This window comes from Salmo salar, chromosome ssa12 (genome assembly GCF_905237065.1).
Source record: "Salmo salar chromosome ssa12, Ssal_v3.1, whole genome shotgun sequence".
Classification (NCBI taxonomy): Eukaryota; Metazoa; Chordata; class Actinopteri; order Salmoniformes; family Salmonidae; genus Salmo; species Salmo salar.
In genome coordinates, this window is record NC_059453.1 from 87,527,979 (window position 1) to 87,552,563 (window position 24,585).

Below are 24,585 nucleotides of genomic sequence, written 5' to 3' on the forward strand. Positions count from 1 at the left end.
AGTTTTTTATTTTTAATACTCAAAAAATTCAAAAAAACTGTTTTCGCTTTGTCATTATGGGATATTGTGTGTAGATTGATGAGGATTTTTTATATTTTATTTACTCCATTTTAGAACAAGGCTGTAACGTAACAAAATGTAGAAAATGTAAAGGGATCTGAATACTTTCCGAATGCACTACATATATTAGGACGAGCAGTTGAAGTGACATTGACTAAAATAAAGTAGAAAAGAATACAGCATATACGTATGCAATGAGTAAAGCTAAATGTAAACATTATTAAAGTGACTAGTGTTCCATTATTAAAGTGGCCAGTGATTCCATGTCTATGTACATAGGACAGCAGCCTCTAAGGTGCAGGGTTGAGTAACCGGGTGGTAGCCGGCTAGTGATGGCTATTTAACAGTCTGATGGCCTTGAGATAGAAGCTGTTTTTCAGTCTCTCGGTCCTTGCTTTGATGCACCTGTACTGACCTCGCCTTCTAGATGGTAGCGGGGTGAACAGGCCGTGGCTCGGGTGGTTGATGTCCTTGATGATCTTTTTGGCCTTCCTGTGACACCGGGTGCTGTAGGTGTCCTGGAGGGCAGGCAGTGTGCCCCCGGTGATGCGTTGGGCAGACCAATAATAATAATGGCACAAACCAACCTCTGCTGGGATGTGTTCTGGAGAGTGCAATTCTATAGATATACATTTTATAGAACAGACATCACACTCTATCATGAAGAATAATGAATACTGTCAGCTCTATTCAACACAATGTCATTTCTGTCTTGCCAGAACGAGTGTCTGAGTAAAATAACTATTAAAAAGTCTCATGCTATTTCAAAATGTATTCCACAGGTCTCAAGATGAGTCCACTCCACAGAAGGTAAAAGTCCACCATAACAAAAACCACATCTAGGTAGCTGGGCGTGCCTTTTTTGTCCATTGTTAAGACACTAGCTGTCCATCTACATGTCTATTTGTGCCACTTTTTTTGGTCATGTGAGCATAAATTGTTGTATTCAAGACACAGTTGGTTGGTTATGAGTCACATCGACCATGACATCCAGGAGGGGGGTGTCAAGATGTATATAGTGGACCTGTGCTTGTCCTCTGTGTACTCGTAACACACTCCTCACCCCTAGTCCCACGCCATGTTGGTTCGTCCTGTTGACGTGTCTCTGAAGAACAGATGGCTTTACACATAAATCCTATTAGCAACTTTCTGCTGATGGTGAATCATTCAGTTCAAGGCTCCTCACTCTCTTAATTAACCTCCATTGTGTTGAATTGCCTCCTTTTGTGTTTCTTTTTACTAATAACGTTTTCGGTAAAGAGGAGTTTGTAGTTTATTAGAGCCGAAGTCACTGGCCACACCATGTCTGCAGAGAAGGTAACGTTATAGAAACTGAGTTTTGAAGAGCTTTTGTTGTTGAAAGGATGTGAGAGAAGGAATAATGGTGATGAGCATTTCTTTATGTAGCATTTTGATTCAGATATACCATCATGGTGTTTAGATCGTTAGACAATTCACTGGATATCAGACCAGTTGACCAGTAATCAGATTATTACAACAGAATGCTGCTGTGGTATTGTTACAGTTATTTTTTTATTTAAATGTTTTATTTAACCTTTATTTAACCAGGCAAGTTTATTTAACTAGGTATTGTTACAGTTGTACAGTTGTAGATGATTTCCCCCAGCCTGGCCTGTTGTGCATAGTAGTGCTGGTTATGTGGAATTAGCCACTGAGTTGTGTGGAGGTTCTGGGATAATTGTGCTGTAGTGTGGGAAAGACTTGGGAGGGGGTTCTATGTTGTCTGTCATTCACGAAACAACCAATCATGTCTCTCTTCCTATTTTATGGACATACTACCCAGATTTATTTCAGAAAAAGTGTTGTTAATGGACTGTGGTTGTCCTTGGCTATCACGTCATGTTGAAAAACCCACAGGTGGTAAGATGAGAGTGGATAATTTGCCTCTTCCTTCTCTGCCCCACTGTCAGAGGCCTCATGTCCATTAAAACTGAGGGGGAAGGATTTACCCATCTGAAGGATACAAAAATATGAAAAATATTGTTTCCTTAAACATTTTGATGCAGTTGATGCAATGATTTTGAATTCGGTCATCGGTTTCCCCCCTCACAATTGCCTGACGGCTTTGCCTATAGGCTGCCATTACTCAAGTGACAGCTTGTCTAAGGTGAGGACAGAAATAGAGCCACATCTTAATCGGATTACCATGGACATCCATCGCTGCACCCCGTCAGTCAGTGTTCAAATGACCAGCAGGATCACAGTGGCTGACATCCTTCTTATTCTCGGTGTCTTGGGATGCTGGGTTGTGGTGTGTTGTTTTGTGGTGTGTTGTGTTGAAAGGGATTTCTGGGAGGTTGTTTCACATAATACCAGATCAAGGCTCATGTAGTGGGACAACTGTCTGGTTACTGTGGGACATGGGACTAATTGGGAGAGAAGCTGTATGTGCTTGTGTTTGAATAGAGTTGGGTTGTCCAGTGCACTTCCAACTGCACAAGAGTGATTTTAAGAATGCAAGTAAAACATCTGCCCAATTTCAATTACATTTGTATTGATTTAAAAGTCCAGAGCCATTACTTTCTATACTTGTTTTCCAGAACAGCCTTGCGCAGTTGATATGTAAATCTCTAAAACACTATTACTACAACTAATATACAACTACATAACCTCTGTAACACTGGATGTGATGCAACATGTTCACGTGACTGAGGCAGCTGACTGTGATTTTCTCAGTCCTGACCAGTTTGTTAGGTCACTGTGTCATTAGGACAGGTTACATAAAATAAATGAACTTGAATATTCTAATGATTATTATCTGTTCCAAATGAAGATATTAATGGATTGATTACTATTTCCTTTTTGAAAGCAAATCAGTTTTAAGAGAATGTCTTGAAACTCTGTACTAAGAAAATATGCATTTTTGGATAATCAAGTGTACTGTATTTATAGTAGTGTGATTTGAAATGTACAGTGCTTGACTTGTTTCTGTCTCCATACCTTTCTGCTTGCACATTCCACTGTCTTTTGAATGGTAAGTCACTAAAATCATCATGCTCCTAAGCACACATTTCCAGTGGTGGGAAAAAGTACATGCATATGCAATAAGTGAAAACACATTATCTAACTGGGGACAGCTAGCTAACATAATGTCAGAAAGCATGATGCACTTGCCAGTTAACTTTCATCATATTTCTGAGTTAGTCAGATATTAGTTTAGAAAGACTTGAAATTGGCATGGGAGCTAACTAGCTAGCAAGCCACCAGCTAGCTGCTTATCAAAGGTAGATAGCTTGTTGGTTAATTTTACAAAAGAAATCGACCAATATACAGTACCAGTCAAAGGTTTGGACACACCTACCCATTCCAGCTTTTTTTGAATTTGTACTATTTTCTACATTGTAGAATAATAGTGAAGACATCAAAACTATGAAATAACACATATGGAATCATGTAGTAACCAAAATAAAAATGTATATTTGAGTTTCTTCAAAGTAGCCACCCTTTGCCTTGATGACAACTTTGCACACTCTTGACATTCTCTCAACCAGCTTCACCTGGAATGCTTTTCCAACAGTCTTGAAGTAGTTCCCACACATGCTGAGCACTTGTTGACTGCTTTTCCTTCACTCTGTGGTCCAATTCATCCCAATTCATCCATCTCAATTGGGTTGAGGTCAGGTGACTGTGGAGGCCAGGTCTTCTGATGCAGCACTACATCACTCTCCTTCTTGGTCAAATAGCCCCTACACAGCCTGGAGGTGTGTTGGGTCATTGTCCTGTTGAAAAACAAATAATAGTCCCACTAAGCGCAAACCAGATGGGATGGCGTATCGCTGCAGAATGCTGTGGTAGCCATGCTGGTTAAGTGTGCCTTGAATACGAAATAAATCACAGACACCATTTTTTATTGTATTTTTTATTTTACGGATAGCCAGGGGCACACTCCAACAGTCAGACATAATTTACAAACAAAGCATGTGTGTTTAGTGAGTCTGCCAGATCAGAGGTAGTAGGGATGACCAGGGATGTTCTCTTGAATTGGACCATTTTCCTGTCATGCTAAGCATTCAAAATGTAACAATAACTTTTGGATGTCAGGGAAAATGTATGGAGTAAAAAGTACATTATTTTCTTGAGGAATTTAGTGAAGTAAAAGTACAGATAAAGTACAGATACCCCCAAAACTACTTAAGCAGTACTTTAAAGTATTTTTACTTAAGTACTTTACACCAGTGCCCATTGACATAAATGCATGCTTCATGCAAAAGGTAGAGTTACAGAGTTTAATGGTTGTGATAGGATGATTAAAAATATTGTAGTTATTCCACAATACTAACCTAATTGACAGAGTGATAAGAAGGAAGTAGTATATTTGTACAGAATACAAATATTCCAAAACATGCATCCTGTTTGCAACAAGGCGCTAATGTAATACTGCAAAAAATGTGGCAAAGCAATTAACTTTTTGTCCTGAATACAACGCGTTATGTTGGGGGCAAATCCAATACAGCACATTACTGAGTACCACACTCTATATTTTCAAGCATAGTGGTGGCTGCATCATGTTATGGGTATGCTTGTAATCGTGAAGGACTGGGGAGTTTTTCAGGATAAAAAAGAACCCGGAATGGAGCTAAGCACAGGCAAAATCCTAGAGGAAAACCTGTTCAGTCTGCTTTCCACCAGAGACTGGGAGATGAATTCACCGTTTAGTAGGACAATAACCTAAAACATAAGGCCAAATCTATACTTGAGTTGCTTACCAAGAAGGCGGGGAATGTTCCTGAGTGGCCGAGTTACAGTTTTGACTTAAATCAACTTGAAAATCTATGGCAAGACCTGAAAATGGTTGTTTAGCCATGATCAATAACCAATTTGACAGAGCTTGAATAACTTTGATAATTATAATGTGCAAATGTTGGAAAATCAAGGGACTAACCCAGAAAGACTCACAGCTGTAATCACTGCCAAAGGTTCTTCTACAAAGTATTGACTCATGGGTGTGAATATTTATGTAAATTAGATATGACTGTTTTTCTTTTTCAATAAATGTGCTTCATTTTCTAAAAACATGTTTTCACTATTTCATTATGGGGTATTGTGTATAGATGGTTGTGAAAAAACATATATTTAATCAATTTTGAATTCAGTCTGTAACACAACAAAATGTGGAATAAGTCAAGGGGTAAGTCAACACTTTCTGAAGGCAATGTAGATCTGAAATTAGGATTTTCTCCTTACTTCATATCTGTGTCATCTGTCTCTGGTGTCTGACCCTCTCTCCTCTCCTCATCTCATACCTGACTCTTCTTCCTATAGATAATGTTTTCTAGAAGCCAAAGAAGAAGAAGGCAGAGACAGCGAGCTCAGCCACCAATGGTGTCGACGCAAAGCCCAAAAAGACCAAGAGCAAGAAGAGCGATGACCTGTCTGAAGAGGAGAGTCCTGCAGTTCAAAGTACGGACAGTTCAGATGAGATATCTTCCAAAGAGATATATGGAAATTATTGTGTAAAAGATCACCAATATTTTGGCAGCAAACAGACTGTCCGAGAACCCAGGCGAAGTCAACTTGCTGCCAAAATGTTGATTCTTAAACAAATCATTTTTATCTGAGATAGAGTGAGCGGCTTAAAAATGTAAAGAATAAATATATCAAAACATTACATTTCTTTGGAGGTCATCCCTCTTTCAATCTTCTTAACGATGTTGTTTCTTTTCATTACGTTTGTCAAATAGATGGAAAAAAGGTAAAGAAAAAGAAAGCAGATGAAGAAAAAAATGAAAAAGAAAAAGACAAAGGGAAAGGGATAGAAAAAGAGAAAGACGAGCCAAAGAAGAAAACAAAAAGTGTGCCAAAGAAAAAGAAAGGTGAGCAGTCAGAAACATAACTGGTATTATGCTCAAGGTGAACTGCATGTTACAGCATCAAAACTTCTGCAAAACCCAATAAAATGTACTCTTCTTTTCTGCCCAAGGTTCAGATACAGAAGATGATGACGATGATGAGGAAGAGACTCCACAAAAGAAGACAAAGAAAAAAGACCACAAAGGAAGGTTCTGACAAAGATGGCAAAGAGAAGAAATCCAAAGCTAAAGGTGGGCAGATTTATAGGAAAGCAATTTTCTTAAAGGAGTTAGTAGACAACAAGAATAAGACCTGTTTTAAGAGGATTAGGTAGGAGATTGAATTGTAATGTTGAGTGAAAGGAAACACTAGTCCTGCACACGAGGCGGAAGGCCACAGCCTTATGCTGTCATCACCTAACAAGCTGTTGCAGATTACACAACAAGACAGTGTGCAAAACATACAAACAAAATAGCATCACTAATAGAAGTATTTTCGTCTCACGTCTTTTTTCAGATGACAAAGAGTCTGACAAAAAAACAAAGAAAGACACCAAGAAAAAGGAACCAGCTTCTCTGTTCTCTGTAAATGGAGATAAGGATAAGTCAGACTCCAAGAGCAAGAAGAAAGGTACAGTAAGCCTTAACACTATAGCTTTAAGTACTCATTTTAAACTGCTGCAACTTTAGGGATAATGATTGACTTTGTGGTTGAGAATCAATAACCCATCGTCATGTATGATTTGTGTCTAAACATCTCCAACATCGGAAGTCTCACACCCCTTGTGACGTTTGGCGTAAGGAGTAGACCAAGGTGCAGCGTGTTGAGTGCTCGTGATAAATATTTATTATTATTATTATACTCAGAACACTATACAAAAATAATAAACAAAAAAACACGAACGTCACGTTCTGCAGGCTTCACTGAGCAATACAAAAACAAGATCCCACCACTGAAAGTGGAAAAAGGGCTGCCTAAGTATGATTCCTAATCAGAGACAACGATAAACAGCTGCCTCTGATTAGGAACCATACTTCGGCTCAACACAAAGAAATAGAAAACATAGAAATGAACTACAAAATCTAGAATGCCTACCCAAATCACACCCTGACTTAACCAAAATAGAGAAAACAAACGGCAATCTAAGGTCAGGGCGTGACACCCCTTTTGCAAGAGCACATACTGCAGTGTCACAGTACCATTGGTAAAGCACTGTAGGTGCACTGTGATACGATCATAACCTGAAGTGTATTCTCTTAAACCAGCCAAATCAGATAGTGAAGACAGCGAACCAGAAACCAAGTCCAGCAAGTCAAAATCAAAGAAGAAGGAGAACGCCAACCCAGCATCCATGTTCTCAGCAGGGGGGGAAAAGGACAAGGACAAAGACAAGGACAAAGACAAGGACAAGAAGAAGAAGAAGAAAGGCAAGTGTTTTCTGTTATAATTAAATACAGCTCCGATGTTTGACCGTATTCCTGCTGGTCAGTAAAATAAAGTTGTCTGATATTTCCCTAACGTTCTATTTTCTACCAGCCAAAGCATCAGACAGTGATGATTCTGACTCCGAGGCAGAAAAAGGAAAAAAGAAAAAGGGAAAAGGGAAGAAGAAAAAGGTTTGTGTCTGTTTAGTTAGCTAGGTCATAGTCTGTTTAGTTAGCTAGGTCATAGTCTGTTTAGTTAGCTAGGTCATAGTCTGTTTAGTTAGCTAGGTCATAGTCTGTTTAGTTAGCTAGGTCATAGTCTGTTTAGTTAGCTAGGTCATAGACTGTTTAGTTAGCTAGGTCACAGTCTTGCCACAGTGATGGAGGGTGGGGTATACAATTCTGAAATCCTCTGATAAAGTATTATGTATAAATTAACCTAAAAGGTCCCCAAATGAACATTGGTTAAAGATGCTGATAAGCTTATAACCATATTCTTTCCAGGAGGAGAGGCCTCCGTCCCCGGACATTGAGTTTGACAGCCTGGAGGAGTTTGTTCTGCAGCCAGCCCAGCAGGGGGTGACTGTCAAATGCAAGGTGACCCGGGACCAGAGGGGCTTGGACAAAGGCCTATACCCCACATACTATCTCCACCTGGACAATGAAAAGAAGGTGAGGCACTCTCAGAGGACAGGTTTAGGGGGTTTACTGTCACACACAGCTTTAGAGATTTGAGATTCATTTTGAAACCAATCCGAGATGGAGCCAACGAGCATAAAACCAAGTTGTGGACTTGTGATACAGCATGATATTCATTTGAGGAATCATTGTCCAAGGGATTAATTATGTGTTTTTACAGGTCTTTCTACTGGCTGGGAGAAAACGAAAGAAAAGCACAACCTCCAATTACCTTATCTCCATAGACCCCACAGACTTGTCTCGGGGTGGAGAAAATTTCATTGGAAAGTTGAGGTATGCTGTAACCTACATTCATAGATCAAACTGTAACATTTCCATAAAACATGTTTTTTATTGCAACTGTAATCAGGCATTTCATAAACTTGTGTAATTCATGGAGCGATTCTTTAAGCTTGTGTAATTCACGGAGTGATTCTTTACACTCCATAGGTCCAACTACTTGGGCACGAAGTTCACAGTGTTTGATAATGCACTGCACCCAGACAGAGCTCTACCAGACATGTCCAACGCTCGCCAAGAATTAGCAGCCATTATTTACGTAAGGCTTTGAAATGTACATTAATGAACCATTTATAAAGGTTTTTCCACAGGGTTAATAAGTATTTTATAAACTGCTAATTATTATGGTATAGTAAAATGGGTTACAAGGTGTTTGTAAAGGGGCTATAAGTATACTGAACAAAAATATAAACGCAATATGCAACAATTTCAAAGATTTTACTGAGTTACAGTTCATATTAGGAAATCAGTCAATTGAAATAAATTCGTTAGGCCTTAATCTATGGATTTAACATGACTGGGAATACAGATATGCATCTTTTGGTCACAGATACCTTAAAAAAAAGGTAGGGGCCTGGATCAGAAAACCAGTGTGACCCCCATTTGCCTCATGCAGCGTGACACATCTCCTTCACATAGAGTTGATCAGGCTGTGGATTGTGGCCTGTGGAATGTTGTCTCACTCCTCTTCAATGGCTGTGTGAATATGCTGGATATTGGCGGGAACTGAAACACGCCGTTGTACACATTGATCCAGAGCATCCCAAACATGCTCAATTGGTGACATGTCTGGTAAGTATGCAGGCCATGGAAGACATGGGACATTTTCAGCTTCCAGGAATTGTGTACAGATCCTTGCGAAGTGGACCGTCCCTTATCATGCTGAAACATGAGCTGATGGCGGCAGATGAATGGCACGACAATGGGCCTCAGGATTTCGTCACGGTATCTCTGTGCAATCGATAAAATGCAATTGTGTTTGTTGTCTGTAGCTTATGCCTGCCCATACCAGAACCCCACAACCCACCATGGGGCACACTGTTCACAACGTTGATGTCAGCAAACCATTCGCCCACACAACGCCATACACGTGGTCGACGGTTGGACATACTCCCAAATTCTCTAAAACGATGTTGGAGGCAGCTTATGGTACAGGAATGAACACTAAATTCTCTGGCAACACCTCTGGTGAATATTCCATGAGCCAGCATGCCAATTGCACGCTCCCTCAAAACTGTGTTGTGTGACAAAACTGCACATTTTAGAGTGACCATTTATTGTCCCCATCACAAGGTGCACCTGTGTAATGATCATGCTGTTTAATCAGCTTCTTGGAATGTCACACCTGTCAGGTGGATGGATTATCTTGGTAAATGAAAAATTCTCACTAACAGGGATGTAAACAAATTTGTTCACAAAATCTGAGAGAAATAAGCTTTTAGTGCGTATGGAACATTTCTGGGATCTTTTATTTCAGCTCATGAAACATGGGACCAACACTTTACATGTTGCATTTATATTTTTTGTTCAATGGAGTTCATAGACTGTTCATTATTAGATTTTTATTACAAAATCTTTGTTTAAATTGATCTATGATGGAATCCAACTTCCATAAAAATGTCATTCCTAATTCCGCTTCTTATCTCTCTGACCTTTGGGTATAGGAAACAAATGTCTTGGGAATGAAGGGTCCCAGAAGGTTGACCGTTATCATCCCAGGGATGGGCAAGAACAGTGAACGAGTACCCATCCGACCTCGCAGTGTAAGCAAACCGGTGTTATACAGATGTCATTCTGTCAGAGTTATGGATGAGGACAGAACAGCAGTGCTGTTCATCATGATTTCGTCTTTGTAGGACGTTACATGCTGTGTAAGCTACATACAATATGGTACAGTATATCTGATGATTTTATCACCTTATTCCTCATTATCCATATTGTTATTGTGACCAGCTGGGTCATTCCACCAATTTGGTGCTTTTTGAGATGTGTAACTTGGTAAAACAATTACTTGATGTCACCTAATTTTAACATTCTGTCATAAAGACCACATGTTCAACTTCATAAAATACATATTTTCCTATTTCAAGATGTTAAATAAAAATGTGACTATAGTAAGTGCTTAGTAATAAGTGCTAAATAAAGTAAAAGGGTTGACCGAAACAGGTTTGACCGAAACAGGGTTGACCGTAACAGTGTTGACCGTAACCTGGTTGACTGTAACAGGGTTGACCGTAACAGGGTTGATTATATCATCTTAAATCATCCATAAATCCCCTTGTGACATGGAGAATGGAAGCTTGTTGTGTACAAAAGGAAGAGGTAATTGAATTTAAGCGTCACAATTATGATTTTTTTTACATTCTAGCCTGTCTATGTAACAGTATTGCTTCCGTCCCTCTCCTCGCCCCTACCTGGGCTCGAACCAAGGACACTCTGCACACGTCAACAACTGACACCCACGAAGCATCGTTACCCATCACGCCACAAAAGCCGCGGCCCTTGCAGATCAAGGGGAACAACTACTTGAAGGTCTCAGAGAGAGTGACGTCACTGATTGAAACGCTATTAACGCGCACCACCGCTAACTAGCTAGCCATTTCACATCGGTTACATCTATCTATGGGTAACAGTGTTGACGTGTTATGCTCGACCCGCCCAGTTTTCCACCAGAAAATGGCCAAAAAGAGTACAACCAGCTCACCTGCTTTTACTCTATGATTTCACTATTAGATGATAAATGTTTCTTTTGAAAAAAAATATTTCAAAAGGAAGTTTCACCATGTTAAAATGGGAGCTCAGTTCACGTAACAGGGTTGACCTTAAAATGAGGGACAGACGTAAATAAATCACTAATCACGTGAAATAAATAATCTTCAGAAATGACTGTGTCAAAGCAACAAAATAACTCGGGCTTTAAACATTTTTGAATTTTGTGGTCTATATTAAAGGACACTTAACTGAATATAACAGGCTTTTGAAATTCTATATTTGTGCAAAATTTCTACTTAAAATATAAATGGGAGGCAAAAGGCACTAATTTCATGGAACGACCTAGCTAATGTTGCTGCGTTTATTCCACCCCCATTTCTTCAGGACAACGATGGTTTACTGATGAAGTTCCAGAATAGAAAGTTGGACAATCTAATCGAACTCCACAACAAGACCCCCACGTGGAATGAGGAGACGGCGTCCCATGTGCTGAACTTCAACGGCAGGGTCACACAGGCCTCCATCAAGAACTTTCAGATCGTCCACAGCAAGGATTGTGAGAAGAGACTCAAACCAAAAATTCTCATCCGCAATCATTACATTATTTACATATTGTTTATTTCTAGTACATATCATAAATAATACAGGTGAACAAAAGTCTAAGAATAAAACAAGTTGAATAAGGTTGAATAAAGTCACAAAACTCCCAAATACAGTATATTTTCTGAGAGTTTTTAGCTAAAATGTAATTTGCCATTTTCCTGTTAAAAATGTAAATGTTAAATGTTTTTTTGTGTGTTTAAAATATTTTCTTTATTTTCTTATTCTAGTGGACTATATTGTGATGCAGTTTGGACGAGTAGCAGACGATGCCTTCACTCTGGACTATAGCTACCCTATGTGTGCAGTGCAGGCCTTTGCCATCGCTCTATCAAGCTTCGATGGCAAAATAACCTGTGAATAAGAGGAAACCATTTAGGCTCTGGTGCCTCCTCAAGCTGCTGCAACTCGTTATTGGCATACAGATGTCAACTACCAGAAACAAGAATTTCCTTCACCATTACTCAACATCAGTGCAAGGCACATAAAAGAACGGAAGTCCTAGATGAGATGGGGGTCCAAGTGTATTTCATATCACATGGACTGCCTCGGGATTGTTTTGTTTGTTTGTGTCTCATTGCAATGATAATCATGAGCTTTTCAGGGAACAAGATTATTTTTGACCAATTGGTGATCCTTGAGTGCAGTGACGGACGTGAGGGGATGCTGATGCACCATGCAAGTCTGAGCACTGGAGCTTTGGTGCTTTGGCATTGGCATTACACCATTTCAGTGTAGGGGGATGTGGACCAATTGGGGGATGAAAGTGACATCTGAAGAGTGAAAGCCTATTTTCCACCTACATCAATGCTTTTATAGCATAGTACATGCCCATTATTCATTCATTCTGTTGCGTTTAATTTGGAATACAAATACAGTAATGTGTTGGTAAAAAATGAATCTATTTGTAAAATTTTTTATATATTGGTAAAACAAAACTGTGTCTACGTGGACTTATAGAAAATTAATTTCAAAATATGTCAAAGTATATTTATTTAGGCCTACTTGTTCTTATTATTTTTAGGGTTATGTTTGTTTCCATGCATTATTTGTGGTATTTCCAGATTATGAAATTGACTTAATTTGACAAATTAGAGGTTTCTTTGTGAACAGTTATGAGGCAGAGGTATAAAGGCAATATGCTTGTACCATGTGACTGTGGACAGTCACAAGTGTTTCTCTAATCATCTCATTTGCTGTTCACATTCCACTCAAGTGACAATTTTGTTGTTGTTCTGATACCTGCCTTTTTAAGTTATATGTTCTCTCTTAGGCTAGATTCTGTCTTGTAAGAATCATGTGGACAAGAGCCTTATATTGACAGATATTGACAAATATAAGGCACTGATGTGGACCATTGTTGTTTTGATAAGGATAGTTAATATATGTTCCAAAGGTAAACAATGCATTTCAGTCTCTTGTGAACTTCTCTTGAATGAAAGTCAAAGTGCAGAATTGAAGATAACATGCTCAATAATGAATTCATCTGCAAATAAAGTATGACATGTTTAAAATGAATTCTTACAGGATAAATGTATATTGCATACAGTAAACACCCAACATTATGCTGTATAGTTTACTGTGCATTTGACACAGTACTATATTAGTGTTAACTTGATAGATAATTGGCAACTCAATGCTCCCTGGGAACCTGCATTGATTCGACCTCTTTCATTTGAATGACAATGCTTTATGACACAATGTCAGCAGTTATGATGAGAACATTGGTTTCAAATTAATCAGTTGTTCGTTTTCTAGTTTTCTGAGACAGTCGTACTGTTCTGCAGATGTTGTTGCCTTACAAAATGTGGAGTGAGAGAAGAAACTTCAATTTAGGATGAAAAACCTGTTTGGGCTGACAGCTGAGGATCCTGAGAGCAAGTGGAAGGTGTGTTCTCTGCCCGAACCTGCTCCGGCAGTTGTCCAAACTCGCAGAGGCAATGAAGCTAATCACAGACAAGGTTTTTGGACAGATGCAGTGCAATGATGTGCACACTTCCTCAGAGTTGACTTAACAGAAAGTTGTCTTCTTGAAGTGTCCATGTTTAGTTAACAGAGCGAGTTATAACTATTAAGCTGTTATTTTACCCACACGTTTTCTTTGCCGTCTACATTTCTCTGGAGGAATGCTACTTTTTTAAAACATATTTTCAGCAGCAACCAATTCTATTAGCCCCGTAGGCCTACTTACAATGCCAACAATCGAAATCATTATTTTTACCAACAGAGGGAGCTATTCTATTGTCAGATGTGAATAGGCCTACATGTTCAAATGAAAGCTTCTAAAACATTTAATGAATTCGAACCTGAAAGGGTTACATCATGGAGTTTGACACTCTTGACATGCATAATGACATTTTCGACCTATATTCGACCTTACTTCAGTGGAATGTGTAAATTCTTCGGCAGGAAACATACACTAATATAATAATAATAATAAGGATACAGTTTAATGTTTGTGTAGACTAAATGTTAACAAGGATATTATTATTGTTGTTGTTGTTGTGTAATTATTAATATTGTTGTTGTAATTATTATTACTTTATTAATTGTAGCCTACAGGTCTCATATAACACACTTCATTTTGTATGCATTATCTATTCCACCGGATTTGTAGCAAAGTAGTCTAATAATAGACATAGAAAGTTTCACACTGAGCAAAACAAGTCATGTGATATTTACTGATACTATAAACATGTTACTGCATAGCTCATGTTGTCATTTTATGTGGCACGGCCAGAGAACAAAAGGCAACTTCAAAGAATAATTATATATTGATAAAGACTTCTCTGGAATATCCTGCAGTAAAAGTCATGGGGGTGGAGATTTGAGTGGAGGCACTGCCCCCAAGTATTTTGATTGACGGTACCCAATGGCTCCTCCTTGAAAGTTTTTTTCTTCGTTTTCCAGTGTAGTGCGTTCATTGATTTCATACCAAAGTCATACTTAACATTCCACTTACACTGTCAAACCAGGAGAAATATTACTGAAAACTATAAGGCGCCAAAAAAATATATAGTATAAAAATAAGTAAGTTATCTTCGCTTTTGTCAGGAGGGGTGACTTCAAAAAAAAGGTGAGTAAGCATGAATTTGTTCCCTTTGTTTAAGAGCTTTCGGTGAAGTTTTCATGCTCTCATGGTGAAGTTTTTAGATCATTGTCATTTTTTGCATTTTTCCATGGAACTCCTTGCCTTTGGGAGGGAAGAAAATGACGGATTCATCGGCTATATAAATTGTGTGTGACTTTTTTTGTGTGCAGGACATCTTTGCTAAGATTTAACTTTATTGACTCTACTCATTGACAATCATAAGACGTTAGTAGGCTATTGCTTTCTTTGTCATAACTATGGGACAACAAGCATGTTTCCTTTCTTTTTCATACAGCTGCTTGGATCCTGATCACTTTCCTCCTAACTTGTTCTCCAGAAGAATCAAGTCTTTACATACCCGAGGATTGACAGACAGAAAAAGGCAAATTGGAGGAATACATAACTCGATATTTTACGCGCTGTTTTACTGCACCCCATAGGTAAGTGAATCACCCAATTTGGTAACATTGTGTCGAAGAGAAGAGGCCATATACGAGCCCCCCAACCAATTCATATTGCTAGCTGCTGTTGCATTTTTAGAAGTTGACATTTCAGTAACCAAAAACATATTGTGTCAATTAACCAAAAACATATACGCGCTACAAGGCCTAGGTCAAAAATACACATTTATTTCGTCGTATTCTTCATCTTATTACAGTAATCTATTATGTTATGTTCAATACAGGTTTACAGTTGTTTTTTTTTCTTCAGAAAATGGAAACACTGACAAAACGAATCTGTTTCACGCAACACATATATACTGCTGATCTGGCTACATTTTGACATGGTTATTTATCCATGTTAATAATATATGTAAATATACAACAGAGACTAAATATAGCAATCATATCATAACGTATCATAGCTTTAGGACACACACCAGAACACACTCTACACGCACTGTTGTCTACAAACTTTCAGATTTACTTAGGACACTTGGAAAGTATTTCCTGTTCTTGTCCAAAACACATTAAATGTCTGTTTTTATTTTTATTTAGTATTCATTTGTATTTGGATGTGCCTTAATGAATGATTTATTATTAAGTTATGTGTATCCCTTACTGACTTTGATGAGAAGGATTCTAGTATGTTACATGTATTTTCAAGACACTACTCCACAGTCTAAACAGTCTGACAAATAGACAGTAGTATTTTTATTAATACTTGTGAAATGATATCATCCAATAGTTTAGAGTCTCAGGTAACAACCCTATTACAGCTGTGTCAATGCTCAATACATGTATGCTACATGACAATTAGATGCATCATCATCTCACTTGTAATAAGAGTTTGGACAGCCAAATTAGTGCAGATTTCTAATCAAAACATTTCGCGGTAGCCTACTGACGGTATTTGAAGAAAACCGGATTCTTTCCAACAGTTTCTTTCAACCATCCTTTCTGTTGTATGGGTAAATAATGTTTAAGTAAGGGGTTTGTATTTTAGAGTTGTGGATCTTTCTTGATCTCTTCCACAGGGACCAGTGACGTTTCACTGGACATTTTTATATTAGGATTTTCAATGCATGGAAATTGTTTGTAATTATAATTGTATGACTGTATAAATACCTCTTCAAGCATCACACATTCATGGTGTACTATTGGTTAAGATTGGGTAAACAGACTTTTCCTTTTTCGCTTATTAGAAATCCAAAAATCTGTGAGATCCTTTACTTAGGATTTATTATTGTTGTTCTTTCTTAACAATCGTGTAAACAGGTGCACACAACAATGCTACAGTACAATCAGTGTCATTCAACAGGTTTGGCCAAAAAATAGAATGTTGTCTTTCAGGTTTCTCGCTACGTCATTTTAATAGCCTGTTAACATTTACGGTTGACATTATAGGCACGTTCTGTGTCTTTGTAATATCTCAGACTTTCCTCTGTTACATTCAAATGGTAAATAAGCCATTCACTCTGAAACGAGAACAGATTATTACAAAATATTTGACACGAAAGATGCAGCCAGTCAGTCACCATTTGGTGAAACGATATGAAGCAATCACACCAAATCACAATTTAGGGCTTGCTTATAATTGACATACGAACACAGTTGACATAATGGATCCATACAAAGTTACAAACACTAGTTCCAGGTCATCTGCATCCTGTATGCCCAACTGTAAATCTTTCAGATGGACTGAGTAGTCTAGCTAAGTTGTTGAAGCACTGCAGGCACTCCCAGTCACAGTTACATGTTCTCTGACTCTCGAGGAGATAGACCAGTGTTTGCCTATACAGTCTCCAGTACAGATTGAAGTTGACATACAGTATTTGGTTGAGATTGTGATAAAAGTGTTGCCTAATAGAACTAGTACTCCAGCTACAATATAGTAAGTGTAGTGTGTGATGTCTGTTGGAGCATTGTGGCAATATGAGTTTCAGTATAGGGAAACAGTATTTATTCTGACAGAGGGTCATAGAGTCAGGTTGAAGGGACATTTTTGGAATTGTTTTTATTAAAAAAATATATATATTTAACTAGGCAAGTCAGTTAATGACAGTCTACACCGGCCAAACCCAGACGATGCTGTGCCAATTGTGCGCCGCCCTATGGGATTCTCAATCACAGCCGGTTGTGAAACAGCCTGGATTCGAACCAGGATGTCTGTAGTGACACCTCTAGCACTGAGATGCAGTGCCTTAGACCGCTGTGCCACTCTGGAGTTCATACCCTAAAACAGGGGAGTATGTCTTCCTCTGGTGAATCACACTGAACAAAAATATAAATGCAACATGTAAAGTGTTGGTCTCATGTTTCATGTTTCATGAGCTAAAATAAAAGATACCAGAAATTTTACATACGCAAAAAAATTGTATTTCTCTCAAATTTTGTGCACAAATTTGTTTATGTCTCTGTTAGTCAAATAAAATAAAATAAAATGTGTTTATATAGCCCTTCTTACATCAGCTGATATCTCAAAGTGCTGTACAGAAACCCAGCCTAAAACCCCAAACAGCAAGCAATGCAGGTGTAGTGAGCATTTCTCCTTTGCCAAGATAATCTATCCAACTGAGAGGTGTGGGATATCAAGAAGCTGATTAAACAGAATTATCATTACACAGGTGAACCTTGTGCTGGGGGACAATAAAAAGCCACACTAAAATGTGTAGTTTTGTCACATAACACAATGCCATAGATGTCTCATGTTTTGATGGAACATGCAATTGGCATGCTGACTGCAGGAATGTCCACCAGAGCTGTTGCCAAATAATTAAATGTTAATTTCTCTACCATACACTGCCTCCCAACGTCGTTTTAGAGAATTTGGCAGTACGTCCAACCGGCCTCACAACAACAACAACAACACGTGAATGGCGTCGTGTGGATGAGTCGTTTGCTGATGTCAGTGTTGTGAACAGAGTGCCCCGTGGCAGTGGTGGGGTTATGGTATGGGCAGGCATAAGCTATGTACAAAGAACACAATCGATGACAATTTGAATGCACAGAGATACTGTGATGCAATCCTAAGGTCCATTGTCGTGCCATTTATCCACTGCCATCACCTCATGTTTCAGCATTATAATGCACGGCCCCATGTCGCAAGGATCTGTACACAATTCCTGGATGCTGAAAATGTCCCAGTTCTTCCATGGCCTGAATACTCACCAAACATGTCACCCATTGAGCATGGGGATTGGGATGCTCTGGATCGACGTGTACGACAGCGTGTTCCAGTTCTCGCCAATATCCAGTAACTTCTCACAGCCATTGAAGAGGAGTGGGACAACAGGCCACAATAAACAGCCTGATCAACTCTATGCGAAGGAGATGTGTTGCTTTGCACGAGGCAAATGGTGGTCACACCAGATACTGACTGGTTTTCTGATCCACACCCTTACTTTTTTTACGGTATCTGTGACTAACAGATGCATATCTGTATTTCCTTATATAAACTGTTGCATGTTGTGTTCGTACTTTTGTTCAGTATACTTCCATATATTAGAGGTGATGCCTTACATGCTGACTACACCGCTCGCGTCGCGTGTCTGAGCGATATATACATTTACACATACATGTTATTCAGTCATTGCACCCACACTGCTCGCGCGCGTCAACGAGCGTCTGCATAGCCAGTCACTAAAATAGAACTTGGTTTGATTTGTGAGGCTTGACACGCTGTGAATCACGCCTCTGCCATCTCCTCATTGTTTTTTAGGAGCATATACCCATGTGCCATCTCCTCATTGGTTTTTAGGAGCATATACCCACATGGGTGATTGAAAGATGAACTGAGGTCCACAGTCCAGGCCAGTTGGTAGTGGTAATGCACCTTAAAGTTGGTTGCCAACCGCCATATAAAGTCCAAAGAAGAAGAAGCCTGAAGGAGGAGAGGTGACTAGAAACTAACCCTTTTATCTGTGGATTAATTGTCGGAGTAGAGGACCTTGTGCATTTCAGGTAAAATAACAACCCAATGTTTATATCCCAGGACAAATTAGTGAGCAACAGCAAGCTAGCTAGCTAATATAGTTGGAATTTCAACCTGGTTGTCCTGATCGCGTCTGGTGTTCGTGGATAAATTCAACATGTGCTGGATGGTAGACACCAGGGCGCGAGCTGTCTGGCCCACATGTTATAGTGCAGCCTGCTTTGTATCATAGTAGTGCAACCAATAGTGCAACCAAACAAAAAAACAATCAGGCATATTTTACCCTACACTCTTAGAAAAAAAGGTGCTATCTAGAACCTAAAAGGGTTATTCGGCAGTCCCCATAGGAGAACCCTTTGAAGAACCCTTTTGAGTTCTAGTAGAACCCTTTTGGTTCCTGGCAGAACCCTTTTTGGTTCCATGTACAACCCTTTCAATATAGAGTTCTATATGGAACCCAAAAGGGTTCTACCTAGAACCGTAAAGGGTTATACCTGCAACCAAAAAGGGTTCTCCTATGGGGACAGCCGAATAACCCTTTTGGAACCCTTTTTTTCTAAGAGGGTAGATAGTATTTGGGATTTTTTAGGCTTGACAGTGAAGTAATTGGAGCTACATGCACAAACAAGTAAAATACAGTTTTGTGGACGTTATTAATAATTTATACACTTTACTGGCAAAACATGGTGAAATGAAACTAGGGGAATCAACAATTGTCTTAACCTATTTTGGGTGGTCCGTTACAAAACAGAACCCATCAGACCATAATTTGAAGTTACATATTGTTGATTTCAGTTTCCTGTGTTAGAATTGTTTACTGTACTGTTGGAACTAGGAACACAAGCACTTCGCTACACCCGCAATAACATCTGCTAAATATGTGTATGGGACCAATAACATTTGATTTGAAGTGAAATCCAACGAAGTGAAATCCAACGAGGACTTGGGTGAACGTTGAGATTGAAGATTGATCACACTTAATACCCTTTAATATCTACAAAGCTGGACCAAAATACTTTCTCTCTGAACATGTGGAAATAGAAGAAAGCAATTGAAGCATCCTTGGTGAATGAAGGTGTGATATTTTAGATGGTGATCGAGGATGGACAAGAGGAGGGTAAATCTGCTGCTCTAACAGATCCCTTGTTCTCAGTGTGTTTATGCAACATGCATGTAGTGGGCTAGTGCTCTTGCTCTGCTCTCAGTCCCAACACAATCAGCTCTTCTCAAACAAACTGCAACACTGCAACTCACTCTGAATCTAGTCCATGGGCTAAGTAATTTTTTTTTAACGTCTTGCAGCTTTACTTTTAAGGCAAAAGGCCATAGCTGCCTGTCTGCTTTAAGGCTCCTGGTCAATTATTAGATTATTTGAACAATATCCTGTTAAAGTGTCTCGTTTCTTTGTTGGTCTTCCTTTCTGTAGTTCCTCAGGCCAGCGGTTGAAGCAATAATTTAATTAACCTGTTCCATCCCAGGTTAGTGAACAAGCACTGAGCAGGGGCTTTTGTTTCAAGACAGAATGGTGGTAAGACTGTTAAGTGCAGATATTAAAAATACAGTTAGATCTCGAGATATTATTTTTGACGAGATATCGTATCGTTTTGTCAATATCGCAATATTATTTTTACTCTAGTTGGCTGTACCTGCACCATACTGCAGTATTATTCCTTCATAGCTTGTTCTCCCATGTTATTTTTAAATTGGGAGCCAATTTGTCTTTAGCATTTTTATTTCCATGACTGATCAAAACTTGTTTTCTCATGGCTCCCTCTTGGCCTTCTGCAGCAGACATACTTGGAACATCGAATCGCAGAAAACCACAGTATCGAATTGCAATTAATATAGAATTGTAAGAATCGTGAGAATCGCAATACATATCAAAGTGGCACATAAGTATCGTTATAAAATCGTATCGTGATGTCCCTGATAATTCCCAGCCCTACTTACAACATGTCCTTTTCCAATGCAAAAGCTGATAATATACAGTACCAGTCAAAAGGTTGGACACACCTACTCATTTAAGGGTTTTTCTTTATTTGTACTATTTTCTACATTGTAGAGTAATAGTGAGGAGATCAAAACTATGAAATAACACATGGAATCATGTACGAACCAAAAAAGTGTTAAACAAATCAAAATATATTTTATATTTGAGATTCTTCAAAGTAGCCACCCTTTGCCTTGAAGAGAGCTTTGCACACTCTTGGCATTCTATAGCTTCACCTGGAATGCTTTTCCAACAATCTTGAAGGAGGTCCCACATATGCTGAGCACTTGTTGGCTGCTTTTCCTTCACTCTGCGGTCCAACTCATCTCATACCGTCTCAATTGGGTTGAGGTCGGGTGATTGTGGAGGCCAGGTCATCTGATGCAGTACTCCATCACTCTCCTTCTTGGTCAAATAGCCCTTTGGGGGGTGATGATGTGGCTATTTCATATTAAATTAGAACACAGTTACCGTAATTTCCGGACTATTGAGCGCACCTGAATATAAGCCGCACCCACTGAATTAAAAAAAAATATATATATTTTGAACATAAATAAGCCGCACATGTCTATAAGCCGCAGGTGCCTACCGGTACATTGAAACAAATTAACTTTACACAGGCTTTAACAAAACATGGCTTGTAACAAAAATAAATAAGCTTTAACGAAACACGGCTTGTAACAAAAATAAATAGGCTTTAACGAAACACGGCTTGTAACAAAAATAAATAAGCTTTAACGAAACACGGCTTGTAACAAAAATAAATAGGCTTTAACGAAACACGGCTTGTAACAAAAAATGTAAAATTAGCAGTAAACAGTAGCCTACCAAGAAAGTCATTGGTCACTATCTTCCTCCTCCTGTACACTGAAACCACTGAAGTCATCTCCTTCGGTGTCGGAGTTGAATAGCCTCAGAATTATTATTATCATTATCATCAACTCATTAAGACCAAGCTCCCGTGCAGCAGCTCTATTTCCTTTTCCAACAGCCAGATCAATCGCCTTCAACTTGAAAGCTGCATCATATGCATTTCTCCGTGTCTTTGCCATGATGAGGGTGACAAAATGACTACCGTAATCAGAAGGATGGGAAGTTTGAGAGCGCTCGATTTAATCTAAACAGTAAACAAAAAAGTTGTTTGACCTTAACCTGTTCGGAAATTTCATTGGTCTAATGAAAGCTTCATTCCACCAAAAAACTGAGCACGTCACAGAATGTGTTTTATTGAAAGCGGGAAAAATCCATATATTGTTTAAGCCGCGAGGTTCAAAGCGTGGTAAAAAAGTTGCGGCTTATAGTCCGGAATTTACGGTACTGTCCAGGCATTCACTCAGATCTTCATGCATTTTGCATTGGCATGGGTATGCTGTGTCACTCTCTTGGGTAATTTAACAATGTAATCAGAGAAATCTTTTTTATGTTGCCACAACTGTGGTTTTAATGGTCATGAATAAAATGGGCTATTTTCTGTACTGCAATATAAACAGAGTCTATAATATTTGTGTTTTTTAAATCAACTTGCTCAGACAGCATATAATTTGAACATTTTATATTTTTTGTACTACTGTTCATCTCCTATATTCATCTACTATTTTGAAATGTACCTTCCTTGAAAATACAGTAGGTAGTTGTTTGTAACAGAGATTCTGGGCTGTTTCTAGGTCTATCTTTGGTTATTTGAGAGCAACTTCACTGTAGGGCTGACCCCATTTAGTCGACTGGTCGATTGTTTGGTCGATAGGCTGTTGGTCGACCGAGATATTTTTAGTCGAGCAGTCACAAATATATATATAAAAAATAATATATATATATATATATATATATATATTATTTTTTATGGCAAACGAGACACCTGTCTGATTCATGCCTGTCTGAGTGGACTAATCCATTGAGGAGGCCACGGAGATGGCACACCAGTATCACCAGTAGTACATTTACCATTAATTACCACCATTTCTAATCTACAATGTTCGTTTGGTTAAGGTCATTTATGTTAATGCATTCAATATATTACTATTAAAGTCTTCTACCGTTCTCATTGTCGGAGTGGACACGTTATTTGCGGACTGCACAACCAAGGCTACACTTGTGAGGAACACGTTTTGGTTTATTTCATTCCATTTACGAGTTGTCAATTTATTCATTGTCTTTTGTTTGTAGTGCTCCTGTCAATGTTGAGTAAGGACGCGCACCTGAATTATACATAGAAGTAGGCCTAGGCTACCTGGCAAATGTAGGCCTATAAATGTGCCCGTTTGGCAGTGGTGGAATTTGTACTCAATTGTCATTCTTGAGTAAAAGTAAAGATACCTTAATAGAAAATAAAAGTAAAAGTGAATGTCACCCTGTAAAATAGATACCCCAAAAACTACTTAAGTAGTACTTTAAAGTATTTTTACTTAAGTACTTTACACCACTGCCATTTGAGGTTCTGATAGTATTTCTGATTGTCTTAACTCACCACCACTGTGGAGCTTCTTTTCTTCACCTCAAACAGCAAGTAAACAAAGCCTGTTTTTACATATGTTGAGAATGACAATAGTTCCTCAGTTCCTTGCAGACAGGCCATGCATAGCCAATGTGATTTATAGTCTATTTATTTTTATCAGGATATTTTCTACTTACAGGCAGCAATGCTTTTATTTGTTAGCTTTATGTAGGCTATTTTTACATAGTTGGTAATGGCAATATACGTTACTTTTAGAATTTTGATTAACCATATGATAAGGATTTTGAGATACAAAGATTTTATTGTAAATGAAATGAAACTGTTCCACGAAAGTGTGCATACTGTTGCAAAATCATAACTGGCACGCAGATCGGTAGAAATGGCAAGGTAAAGTGGCCTATTATCTACCGGCAACTTCAGGAGTGTAACAGCAGAATCTGCGAAGGCCAGCAGCAGCGGGAGGAGGAGGGTCGGGAACTGTTTTTTTTCTTCTGGTTAGGCTATCTTGATTTCTGGTTCCATCTTGAGTCATTTGTGTGTCTTAATTATTTAATCACTGTATGCTTAAAGCATCAGACAAGCTCAGTAGCATACATATAGTTGATTTTATTAAAACACATAGGGTGTGTCGAAAGAACACAGGTCAACCAAGTTTTTTTTTCTTCGGGACAACCCTACTTCACTGGTTTGTGTTGAAGCCACAGAAGAATGACTAATGAGCTCTGCCCATTTGTGCAGATGTTGGTTGCCTTTTAGCACCATCCCCAGAAGTGGTCTTCCAAATGGTGGCACTTACCCTTCTGTCAACAGAGGTCTGAACAAATACCACTTGTGACTGTTGCAAACACACAGAGAGAGCCTCAGAGCAAACTGGCCTTTACAACATAGTATAACATCTAACTTAGGCCTCAAGAGTGCAAATTAGTTGTATCATTAAGAATATTAATTTGGGAAACTTAATCTAACCTTTTACTGCAATGGGCTAAATCAGGATAACACAGTGTTTGTTTGTAGTCTTAAACAAATCTACTTTGAAACAAAAGTATACACCTCACACACATGGTTATGGGCTTAAAAAAGACACCTGTACCAT

At 38.7% G+C, this 24,585-nt stretch overlaps 2 protein-coding genes across 2 annotated transcripts in view; both read left to right on the forward strand.

Moving 5' to 3' along the window:
- The first annotated feature begins 1,135 nt into the window (after nucleotides 1-1,135).
- LOC106566029 (tubby-related protein 1) lies at nucleotides 1,136-13,103 on the forward strand. Its single transcript, XM_014133837.2, has 13 exons — nucleotides 1,136-1,377; nucleotides 5,358-5,481; nucleotides 5,763-5,894; nucleotides 6,002-6,122; nucleotides 6,388-6,501; nucleotides 7,137-7,298; nucleotides 7,408-7,487; nucleotides 7,800-7,967; nucleotides 8,155-8,267; nucleotides 8,424-8,532; nucleotides 9,938-10,036; nucleotides 11,370-11,541; nucleotides 11,816-13,103. Exons 4-13 carry the CDS (start codon nucleotides 6,017-6,019, stop codon nucleotides 11,947-11,949), a joined length of 1,257 nt encoding a protein of 418 aa, XP_013989312.2. The 5' UTR covers nucleotides 1,136-1,377; nucleotides 5,358-5,481; nucleotides 5,763-5,894; nucleotides 6,002-6,016; the 3' UTR covers nucleotides 11,950-13,103.
- A 1,352-nt stretch (nucleotides 13,104-14,455) lies between these two features.
- The window catches only part of LOC106566028 (transcriptional enhancer factor TEF-5), a 75,467-nt gene continuing 65,337 nt past the window's right edge, over nucleotides 14,456-24,585 (forward strand). Inside the window, 2 exon segments of the mRNA XM_014133836.2 lie at nucleotides 14,456-14,661; nucleotides 14,972-15,116. The gene's annotated coding sequence lies outside the window, so the exon portion shown is untranslated.

Bases quoted from the DNA above. Each gene is read 5' to 3' on its own strand.
- LOC106566029 (XM_014133837.2), top strand. From the start codon at position 6,017: ATGATGACGATGATGAGGAAGAGACTCCACAAAAGAAGACAAAGAAAA. The intron at 10,037-11,369 runs GTAAGCAAACCG...CCATTTCTTCAG, and splicing joins TACCCATCCGACCTCGCAGT to GACAACGATGGTTTACTGAT. The intron at 11,542-11,815 runs GTGAGAAGAGAC...TTCTTATTCTAG, and splicing joins GATCGTCCACAGCAAGGATT to TGGACTATATTGTGATGCAG.